This window comes from Neolamprologus multifasciatus, chromosome 4 (assembly GCF_963576455.1).
Source record: "Neolamprologus multifasciatus chromosome 4, fNeoMul1.2, whole genome shotgun sequence".
Classification (NCBI taxonomy): Eukaryota; Metazoa; Chordata; class Actinopteri; order Cichliformes; family Cichlidae; genus Neolamprologus; species Neolamprologus multifasciatus.
In genome coordinates this window covers 12,674,090-12,685,996 of record NC_140442.1, presented here as the reverse complement: position 1 = coordinate 12,685,996, position 11,907 = coordinate 12,674,090, and the positions used below count along the sequence as shown (strand labels likewise).

The 11,907-nt window shown below is 36.8% G+C and overlaps 1 protein-coding gene and 2 long non-coding RNA genes across 4 annotated transcripts; 2 read left to right on the top strand and 1 right to left on the bottom strand.

Moving 5' to 3' along the window:
• Positions 1–2,334, top strand: LOC146519960 (RING finger protein 222). The gene is made up of 2 exons (XM_085157223.1): positions 1–1,285; positions 1,324–2,334. Exon 1 carries the CDS (start codon positions 257–259, stop codon positions 872–874), a length of 618 nt encoding a protein of 205 aa, XP_085013349.1. The 5' UTR covers positions 1–256; the 3' UTR covers positions 875–1,285; positions 1,324–2,334.
• Positions 2,335–4,395: 2,061 nt separating this feature from the next.
• LOC146519959 (uncharacterized) lies at positions 4,396–7,713 on the top strand. 2 transcript variants are annotated; one of them, XR_014873743.1, is made up of 5 exons: positions 4,396–4,687; positions 5,121–5,156; positions 5,531–5,683; positions 6,055–6,144; positions 6,746–7,713. It is a non-coding gene; the product is annotated as an uncharacterized LOC146519959 (long non-coding RNA). The 2 variants fall into 2 exon arrangements; XR_014873742.1 differs by having other exon boundaries at positions 5,531–6,144.
• A 1,966-nt stretch (positions 7,714–9,679) lies between these two features.
• On the bottom strand, positions 9,680–11,133 carry LOC146519958 (uncharacterized). The gene is made up of 2 exons (XR_014873861.1): positions 10,453–11,133; positions 9,680–10,271 (listed from the first exon to the last, which is right to left on the bottom strand). It is a non-coding gene; the product is annotated as an uncharacterized LOC146519958 (long non-coding RNA).
• Between the last annotated feature and the right edge of the window lie 774 nt (positions 11,134–11,907).

Genomic DNA, 11,907 nt, shown 5'->3' with positions numbered 1-11,907 from the left:
TTGGTCAAAAGACTGTGATTAAACTAGATGTTATTTCAACATGTTTCATTTATTCCTTCTTTTTTGAGAGAAGGGATGGAGGTAAGACCATTCAAGGATTACTGCCACCCTGTGCCACACGTTTATACACGCCTCTGCTCCACCCACAGTTAAAAGTAAGAGAGTTGTATCGAAGAGAAAGAACTTGGAGCTTTCCCTCAACGGGTAAGCAAAGTCTATCTTTTCATGCTCTCTGTATTAAGTTCACACTGGAAGTATGGCACTCTATAAGGACGAAAGCCAAGATGACGGATCAGAATGCCCGGTATGTTACGAGTATCTTTCTGGGACCGAACGAACTTTAAGCTGCGGACATGTTTTCTGCCACGATTGTCTCGTCAAAACGCTGGTGACCATCAACAGCGATGGAAATATCAGAAACACGATCGTCTGCCCGATCTGCCGACATCTTACATTCATCGAAAAACAAAAAGCGCTGAACTCACTCGAAGCCGATAATGATCCGAAAGAGCGGCAGACCCTGAAGGTGCCTCTCCCTTTGCCGGTGGGACAGCAGCAGAGCGCACGGCGCGCCTCGGGAGACAGTTTACGGAGTGAAGTTTACTGTATCACTCGCTGCTTTAGAGGCTTTTCTCAGCGAGCTCGCCGACAGAAGGGGATCAGCCCCTGCCAAAAGGGATCCCAGATATTCATCATAAGCGCCCAAGGGCGACCCATGACTGAAGGAGATGCGCCCGGTGTTGTAATATCTGTGGCTCGCCCCCAGCGCAGGCGTAGGATTTGCACGACAACGGGATGGTTGTTCTGTCTGCTGTCTTTGTTTGTTTTACTCGCAGTGACAGCTTCGATTTTTCCCTGGATTGTACTGATGTAGCCCAGCGATCCGCATGCCTCGGTCAAAGTATTGAGTAATTTACTGACATTTAAAGAAAGACACGCGACTGGCTGTATTCAGTGTCCAGAATTACTGAAAATGGAGTGATGTGCTTTAGTTGGAGTGAGGATTTTTAAGATGTTATCAGTTTCCTTCCTTGATTCTTTGGAAAAGTTTATACACGTGACTTGTCCTTTACTGAGAATTGCCAAGCAAGTGTTTGTCTTAGGAAGCCTCAAACAGTAAAACCTTTTGTTCTGCAATCTTGTCTGACGTGTTCAACCTGCTGGAGAACCACATATCACAGCCCATAGATGGTAAATCCAATAAAAGTGGACACAGTAACATCATTGAACTGTTAAAAAGCTGAAGAAAACAATCACTTTGCTGTTAGAGCTGCTAACTTTAGTTGTGTTACCCTGTTTGTTGTTCAACACCCTGTTTCCAAGCAGCAGCAAATACCTTTGTGCCCCATGCCAAGCTGTACATTCAACCTCGATCTCAGGATTGTTTAGTTTGTCTGCATTTGTCCAAAAAAGAAAGTCAAAATGGTACATTTAATATGAACTTGACCTTGGTTTATTTATTTTTGCAGACAAAATGAGATGATAGAACTTAAAAAACACACATACTTGCAAATGATATATTAAAAATATACACTAAGTTTAACATTAAACTTTTGAGCAAACTGTTAAAACACTTGTATATGACAGTGCAGGTGGAGCCTCATGACAAATGCAAAGACTCATTTTGACAATGAGCTGTGCAGTTATCACCACCATACTGGGAAACCCGTACACTCCTAGTTTCTGTCAGTCTCTGAGTTGGTTGTCTTGCTGAGCCAGTCCTACAAGTTACAACCTGCAGAGGGTTCTTCCTTTCAGATATATTTGTCTTCATAATGGTAACATTAAAAAGTATTAGGTTATCTTTTAGATAATATACCGTTACTGGATTCCATATTGATAGATGGCCCCACATTGAGAATACATTTGTGATTATACAAGAGCACAAGAGAAATAGCCACGAATTATTGACAGCAAAAAGTGAACATGTTCATACTGTGTGTGTTTTTTAGACATAGAATATTTACATAAATTAAACCATTTGAGAGGAGAACTGTGTATATGTGTCTTTTTCTCTTTAATTATCAAAGATTATCAAAGTGAAACTGCAGCATCTGTTATATGATCATTGTAGAAACATCTTTGAATGCTCTGAGCTACAATATCGGCTAATGACACAAGTAAACATGCAATCAGTCTAACAACACAGGCTGATAACTATTTATTCCCATTACGTATGGCTAGGAAAAATTTTTTAGTCCAGTCAATCATCAAACGGATACAACACAGTTACTTCTCAGTGCGACTAACAAAACACACAATATAAAGAACTGCCATTCTCAGACCTTTCAGATGTAAGTTGAACATATTAGCTCGTCAGGAAAAACATTATGGGGCATTATGGGGTACAAACATTTTAATTGAAAGAGGATTCTTCACATGCTTTGCTGGTATGAAGTGGGTATATTAGAGAGAAACAATGTACACTGTACTCAAGTATTGAAAAGCTTTGATACCTTAATTTGAGATATATACATTTTGCTGTGTGAATGCAGCTAAGCCACAGGTCAGTATATAAACTAGATCCAGCTGCAATATATACTGAATATGCTGTCCATCATAAAATATATTATCTCAAGTGCTTAAGGTATTTATCTTATGTCAGACATTGAATGCATGATTTGTATTTTTTAAGTAGAAAAGGAAAGCAGCATTTAATGAACAAAGTGTAGCAATGTTTCATTATAAGGCAAATATATCTGCCATGCTAATGGTGCTTTGTAAGTTTTTAGCTATAATTATTCATTAAGAGATGCTTACATTTAATTCAAAAGTATTTTTTTAAATCGAAATGCTGAATAATGTTTTTTGAAAATCACAAACAAGTCTCGTAAAACTATTAAGTTATTTTTGATGAAAAGTTGGATTTTTAAATATAATCCTTTGAAAGTAAATATGAAATACATTTTTTTAAAAGCAAAAAACAAATTATTAGTGTTTGTAAGATTTATTAAGAGTGTGTGTGTGTGTGTGTGTGCGTGTGTGTGTGTGTGTGAGAATACAAAATCTAGACACAAAGACTGGCTGTACTGGAAGTTTGCCAGTAGGGGAAACGGCAGGCAACATTTTATTGGCAACAGGTGCAACTTGTTGTGAGGCACTTCTGTTGTCTGCAGTAAACAATAATACAAAATTTAGTCTGAACAACATTATTTATAGTTTAAAAAAAAGGGAAATTCTGATAGAAAACTGATGCTTCCATGCCAATGGTGATTTTTTACATTTTAAACTGGTGTGGCCTGGTTATTTCATGGAAATATCTTTATGAAATTCGAGTTCACAGCAAATCTCCAATATAACTTAATGAAATATTCCCAGCCACATTAGCAACCCAGCCATGCAAAATGTGTATAAAATGTACACACTGTACTTTTGTTCATTTCAATTTAGACAAATACATCATGTTTTAAAACAACAATAACATATACTGCCTCAGCATTCATTGTGTTATAGAAAATGAAATGTAGCCTCTTACCATTGTCACATGGTATGCCAACTTTAAAAACTGAGTGCTTGCCAAGTCTTCTATTGTTCTGCCATAGTATATTTTCTGTTTCGTGTCCTGAAATTAGAACAAAAGTGTCCTCACATCACATGCAGGCCATGCTTATAAGAAGATCAGAAGCAACACTACTAATACTAAAATCAGGCCATGCACGCAGTTTATTATTGTACCCCATGGCCAGGTACATGTGTTAGGCTCAGATTCAACCTCACTTATTTAAACCCAGACCTCTGGTCCTCCAAGCTGCTCCATAAACCTCCCTCTGACATGTTGTCTGCTTCAGGCACAACAGGTCCTTCCCCTTTATTTGATTTTGTTTCTTGTCATGGATAATTGTGGTCCCAATCGTTTTAGCCAAGCATTTGTAACAGAGGGCATGTCTGCAGATCAGAAATGTTCCTGTACCTGAAAGATATTCATAGGAGTCAGGACATTGTGTGTCCACCTGTCTCCTTTTTGAACCTCAACAATTCTTACCTACAATAACTACTACAGAAAAGTAGACTTCTCGTACTAATAGAGTGAACTTTACTCCAAATTCCTCTTTCCTCAAGACTTTCTTTATTTTTAAGTGGACCAGGGACCACAAATGAAATCCTACAATGCTTAGTTTTCTCTGATTTTTAGGTGTTTTGGTGTGATAGAACTGACTGCTGTGTATTTATGGCACAGGATATGAATTAAACAGGCAGTGACTTCTGATGCTAATAAAACTAAGGTCGAAATTAAGTATCAAAAATGGCTTTTTTTTAAGACCTCTGAGGGCTGGCTTCCAATTTTTTAGACTCCTAACTTTAAAATAAACACTTTTAGGACTGGTTTGAAAAGTAATTTTATTATCTATAGCTTATATATAATTTCATGACAACTAATTACATGTTTAACTGTATTACACTGAAAAAAAGGCACTGGCCATCTCTTGGATTTATGTAAGCATCTTGCATGTATTTAACACAATTGCCTCATGTTTTAAAGATAAACGTAACCATATAGTGTAAAAACTACATGATATGCAGAAAGGGTGTATTAAATTGTTCATATCATGTTCAGGTGAAGTAAGTCAATAAGATAGCAACATTAAATCTCGTGAAACCACGCGTGATTTCATCTCGCGGGCTTTGGATCGTGGTTCAAAAAAGGCATCCATCTCAGTCAAGTCGAGCAGCCAACTCTACGTTTTTGGTATGTCTTGATTTTTTGAATTAATATTTACCATATTTCAGCCAAATGTAGTTAAACGTCTAGAGTGTCGCCATGTAACATGCTTAAAAAAGACCCGTTAGCTTATTTGCTGTTTTATCTGTTGTCAAAGAATTGGCGCTTTTTCATTTGAATTTGTCTTTGGCACAAGAGCCGTAATATCACATTAAACCTAATTATGAGGCACTCATAACATAATTTGGTTTTCTGTGTGAATAGATTTGCCAACTGAATCTTCAGTTACATTGTGTATTTACTGCACCGTGGTGTTAGTGAGATTTTGGACATTGAACAGCTTTAGCTAATATCATTAGCGGCATTATGCTAGCTTACATCCCTACCCCTCCTGCCCTCACCTGCTGTCCTTTTGTTTCTGTTTTTTTTTGCTGCACATTTCTATTCTGCATTTCACCAGGAGTCAGCTGATGGATTGTGGGTTCAAGGTGTTATGGTAAGAAAGTATATTCTATTTTCGCTTAAGGTTTCTGTAACTTAATTATAATAGGTTTTGTATAATTATTAGGTGCATGCATACACCAATAGACCACCCTATTAATACAACTGAAAAATCCAAAATCTGCCATAGGTTTAACTTATACCTGTATGTATTGTCAGAAAGGTGATTACTGGACTCACATTAATGCACACTTGAACTAAAATGAGGTTGTAACTTGTGGGTTGTTGGGTTGCAAATCAGAAACAAACATCTTTGGATTTTTTTAATCCCATAAGATCTGGAAACACAGTTTTTATTCAACAAAACATTACTGATTAACCAAGCACAGTGCCTGCTGTTATTTCAAAAATAATTTTATGTCATTTCAGATAAAATGCAGCATTCCAGTGCATCCCAAACATGCCTTTACAGTCAAGGTTTCTGACGGAGCTGAGTTTCTCTCTGACAGTCTGCTGAAAGTGTTTACAAAGTGATCGGGGGAACAGGGCACAAAGCTAAAGGATGTAGCTGCCATGATGACAGTAAGAACTTTAAAATTCTTTAACTACAAAGTGTATATGTATTGCATTAGGTCAGTAAAAGAATTTTATGCTGCATCCATTGAAACAGTCAACTATTACCTGTGAGTACTGATTCCACTGAAAGGATGCCATAATTTTCATCATGCATTTACTTGCCCACTGAGAAAAATTTATCTTTTTTTAAAAATATATGTTCTGGAAACTATATATCCATAAAGTTGATGTCAAACAGGAATTTTTGATATTGCTTTGTAGATGCTGGTGTTGCATGTTGACTGGTTTAAAAAGTCAAGAGTTTTTGTCTGGGATCATTTTCTTCTGTGCTACTGAAAAGTTCACAAATCTCTGTTTTCTTTGTTATAATACTTTAGGATGACATTAATGCTCAAAGGGAGTCCCTCATCAAAGTGCTCCGCATCTGTGTGAAAGACAATTGCAGCATCTTGGTGCAGGAGTTCATGGTAAGTGTTTTATGAGTAGATTGTGGCTTTGCAACATTTAAAAATGCATTTAGTTATCCACTTGATCCTCATTGGACTGGTTACGACCAGTAGTTCTCTTTAATAATTTGAAGTTCACATGAGGCCTGGTAGTGAACTCGGCCGCCGGCCCTTGAGGCCCCACCCCCACCCCTGTATTAGAGCTCACATCAGTGTGAAAAAAACTTTAAATTTGTCATTCTAGTGAACAAAGGAAAATCCCACCAATATTTACATTAGCTTTTGTTTGAAAAAAAAAAAATGACCAACTGACCAACAACTAACCAAATTGTGGGGCTGAAAGTCTAAATTCTAACATCTTCTGAGTGACATAACCTGGATTTCTGATGGGCCGGTGTCTTTCTAACAAAAACTAATGTAAAGCATTTGAAATTATTATGTTTTTCACTCTCTCTTAGAAACTCTGTTAGACCATGAATGGCAGCATGGCAGGCCACTCTTTGGCTATAGCTATTTACTATGTTGCTTTCATTGGTTTAAATTACTCTGACATTAGAACTGGTAGATTCGAAAGAGATGAGTTTAAAAAGGAATCTTAAAAAAATGTTTTGTGTTTAACCAGGACTTGACTGAGGCCACTGCACAGATTGAGGAAACCACAATGAACATCTGTCTCCAGAGGATACGCCAGGCAATGACTTTTCTGATGTTGGCATCATCATCGAGGGTATAGTAGTTCTTCAAGATCTGGATAACGTGACCTTTGCAGTAGCCATGCTGTTTGGACCTTTTTTATTCCTTCAATATGAGTTACCCATCACAGCTCTGCTACACTTTTGAGGTGATTCAAAGGGTGGTAATGGAGTTGGATGCAACTCAGCTCTCAAGAAAAGCTCACAACTAAGACAAAACTGCTCCTGCAAGGAAAGCTCACTGTTATGCATGCAAGGTGATCAGCTCTAGGTGAGAGGACATTTAAATCTCACACTTGTTCTGCTGCATTTTTGAAGCTCAATTCCAGGAACAGATCGCAGGGTTCATTTTTATATACTCTGCAACTGCCATGAGGATGAGCCGTTTTTTTTGTTGTTGTTTGTTTTTCCTTTTGCTCTGTACAAGTTCTCTGTTTGTCTGTTTGGCAGCATTTTTAAATTTCTCTTTGTATTTTTTCTTTCTTTTACTAGTGAAGAGATGTAGCGTGAACAGTTATACAGTCTAAATATCCCATATGGGTCGTGTGAAATGGTATTTTCAGTTGAAGTAAAGAACGTTGAATATTTCTATGTGTGTTGTTTTGAACCAGGATGTCACAGTATGATCAGTGCTGTAATTTTTGACAGTCACTGTATCAATGTTATTTTTCAGTCTCTTGAATAAAGTTTTTGACCTGCAAGTGCTAATTTCTTTAGTTATTGGGGTAAAATGGGTAATGTTAATAGGAAGGTGTTTGCCAATTCAGTAACCTAATTTAATGTTAATGGAAACTAACATTACCTCAAATTGTTTAGTTATAATTGTTGTTTAACTGAATCTTGACGTCAGAGGCCTTAAATAGAATGTTTTGTATTGTCCTGTAACATTTTTAAAAGAGTCTAATTTCTTTGCTGTGATTGATTCCAGAGAACACGGAAGAACTGACATTATTTAACTGTTGATTTATATAGATTCAGTGGAGGAGTAATGTCAGTTTAATTCTTTACCTACTGTCAATGCAGTGAAATTAGACATTTTGTTTTTAAAGGTTACTGGTGGATGCCAGCAACCATCTTGGAAAAGAACAATACAATCTGTTATAAGGCCTCCATTTGAAAATTGTGTATTTGATACTAGAATATAATAGCAAAATGTAATTTGAAGATAACATGTAGTATTTAAGTGACCAAGTAGTATTGGGTAAAAGTTATTGAATGGTGTTGGGATAAAGTGAAAAAATTGTGAAGGATTAAAATATTCCATGAGCTCAAATTACTTCATCAAAACATGTTTAAGTCACATTTTATCAACACAAATTGCACAGGTTTATTGAACATGAATAAATTGTGTTAATTTAACTCAATTGTTTAAGTTGCTGCCAAAGCAAAACATCTGTGTGCAACAAATGTCCACTATTGAATTAAGTAAATCCAACAACATATTTTTTTCAGTGTAGGTCTTGAGGCTGCTGTACCTTAAAAGTTAGATGGCATTAGATGACAAAACTGTGCAAAAACCATAATGTATGATATTACACTGATATTTACAATTTTCAACTTACACTGATTGTATGTATTTTAACAATCATTCCCAATTAGTACCATCAAATGGTCATCAATTCTTTCCAAAATGTCTTTCCAAACTTCATACCCAGCTGAAATGTGGTGTTTATTAGTCTCAAATGAGTGACCCATGACAAAGGACTGCTAAGTCCTGTGTTTCAAGGCAACTTTCAAGGCTATATAAATAAAACTGATTTGAATTAAGTTGAATTTACCCAAAACTCAATAGAATATACTGTAATTTATGCACAGATATTTGTTGCATCTACTGAGTTTGTGGATTTATTCATTCATGTCAGTGCACATATGTGTCAGTTAATGACATACATGCACATACTGGTCAAGCAAGTTTGTTCTCAGTGAAGACAGTTAACACATTGTGTTTGGGTCAGGTTTAACCTGTTTTGATATTTGACAGCAGCAGAAACTGTGTTATTCTTTCAGCCCGAAATAAGACTATTCTGGGTCAAATTTAACCAGCATCTATTTGAAAGCTTTTTAGATCCAGTCAGTGTTAAATTAAGGAAATTGGGACTTTAGATGAATCTTGAAACTTTTTTTCAATGGGTTCCTGCAGAGACATCTGCTGGTCTTTCAAGGGTCATGGGTGAATCCACAAACAGTGTTGCTTATAAGCAACAGAGGTCATACGGAGGTTAGAGAGTGTCTTGACCCAGAGATGTGATCTGAAAAAGGGTGGCATGGTAGTAGAGTAGTTAGCACCATCACATCAAGGTAAGGTGATTTTTTAGTTAAATAACAGCAGGGTCTTTCATCCATTTATTCTTAAATAAGTTAGATTAAAATTATAGTAATTATTGTGTGACAATAGTTGCTTTGTCTAAAAGTGAATTGTAAAACCTTTAAATAAAACTACTAAAACAAATACTTTTAACTTGGCATAAAGAAATGTGTCAGAAATATGTCACTTGATAACTAAAGTTATCCACTTTAGTTATCAAGTGGATAACTAAATGCATTTTTAAATGTTAATTTAACTCATTAATGAGTTAAATGTTAATTTAACTCATTAATGAACCTGCCTGAATTGGCACTGATGTACAAAATTTAACGGATGATATCTAATGGAGATGTATAAAGATGAGCATGGTAAACAGAGTAGATAAAACAGAGCAACAGGAACAGAAGAGGAATTTTGATAGAAAAAAAAATTGCAAGGTTTCAGGTGGAAAAGTGGGACTGGGAACATTTCACCTTGACATCGTTTACTTTGAACTTATCTGTAAACAGATGTATTGTGTGTGTATATATATGTATGTGTGTGTGTGGGTATATATAGCTATATAAAAAATTGAACTTCAATCATGTTAAAGGCTAACTTTGGATAACTTTGCATACTGAATCAGATTTATTCCTAAGAAAGTTATTTTATTATAGTTTATGATTTATGAAGCAAATCTTTTCAAAACCTCTTTACTACAAACTTGACATTAATGTAGTCATAAAATATAGCAAATACTTGTGTGCACTTATATTGGTGATATGATTCTCCCATCTTAAAACATCAAGTACTCTACATTCAGATATTTTTCAGATATCATTGTCCTAAAGATGACAGGATCCCCCTGAAACAGAAGAGGGCAGTGTAGTATGATGTAAACTTGTGATTTCACAAGCATTTGAAGCAATCATCAAGTAAAGACAGTTACATTTTTCAGTTACAAACATAATTTGTTGGCCACAGCAATTCATAAAACAATGAAAAGAAACAGTCAAAACATTTTTTTTCCTTTTTCCAGTCATTACTGGAAAAAGTCAAACTATAAAATATTAAATATTAAACATAATAAATAATCGTCGGTTTTCCTGATAGCAGCTCGTTGTGGGGCTTCCCATTCACAGGTCCTCTGGAAGGAGACTGGATTGATGCATCTGCAGACAGAAACAATGTTATAACAAAATGTCTGAGGGACGAGAACAAGCTACAAGTTAAAGTCAGCACGAGCTGACTCAGCTCATTAACTCTCTCCTTTCAACTGTGTACATCCAGCAAGTCAAACGCAACAGGGAAAAGAAGAAAAGAAACTACAGAGCATAGTAAATAAAGTCTTACCGTTATCACAAAGTGAGGCAACGTGTCAGTCCTGAGAATGGATGTTGGAGTCTGCACATCCTCATAGGTGACTCACCAGAAGCCACACCAGAAGCCACACCAGTGCGCTCAAACAAATCATCACTACCAGGCAAATGCAGACAGATTTGGTGACCCGACACTCGGGAGGTTCAGCAGGAATTCCGACAGCAGTATCGCTGCATGTCGTTGGTCTCACGTGGTCGCTGATTATGAAAACCTCAGACCCATTCCTGTATGTTACCGTTTGGTCGCTGCTTCGGCGAGAAAGTCTCCCCAAATGATGCATCATCCAGTTTTCTACACGCAACACACCGACTATGGAGGCCCTCGACGCCAGCACAAGATACCCCATCGGGAGAGGAAGAGCCACCCCCTGTGTGGTGTCCACATCTGCAGCCAGGGTATCGTCAGCTGGGTTCTCTTTGTTAAGATAAGTGGCTTGACGGCAGAGAGGACAAATGATAGATCCTCGACTCCGGGCGACTACCATTATTTTGCTCAGGCAGTCCTGGCAAAAGACGTGCCTGCAGCTCAGAGTGCGTTTTGCAAGCAGAACATTTTCAAAGCAGACAGGACACTCCTGTGGGGCCTCGTGTTTATTTTCTGCTGCCAGTGCCATTATTCTGTCGTAAAATCAGCTGATTACTGGTACAGTAGTGTTCTCCAACTTCTGTACACAGCACGAAACTTTCTGCCCTTTTAAAGTGTGTGGTGGAGCAGGGGCCTGTACAAAGTTGTGGCACCGGGTGGCACTACCCACACATAACCCCCCAGTAAATCTGATGCCTCGCACTGGTGTCCAAATAAAATTGAATAAAATCATAAAATATTTAATAGCATAATGTTTTGCATTTACAACATTTATGCTGATAAAAATATATTAAAAAATATTTTTTAAAATAAGCTAACCCCCTGATATTCCTGAAAATGGTTCAGTCCAACCCCCACCTCTAAACACAATGGTATGAGTCTCAATGACCTGATATTGTCCTCTAAAGGGGCTAGCCTAGCTAGATTATTTAACGCCAGCATGTCCAAATCACATGACCAATTTAAGATTCATTTAAACTTGTATTTAAAGTGCAGACACCAAACTATATAACAGTTTATAATTGTGTTGATAGGCCACATAAAACCAATCTAATCTAAATAAAATCTAATTAATCCAATATAATTTAAAAACATAGGCGATGCATTTTTCTGAATGCTATCGTCACATTTAGTGAAATAACTGTAAAAACTGCACTTTCTAAGGACAGCGTTCACAAGAACTCTGTTTTTACGACAAACTCTTTTTTGAAATGGCACAAATAATTTGTGTGGCAACTTATTGTGACACCTAATTGTTCTGTAATTTTATTTTAGTAGTTTAGTGGTTTGAAATTGTTGTACAAAAAAACACCTGAAGCATTGGCTCCATTTTTAGGTAAAGAG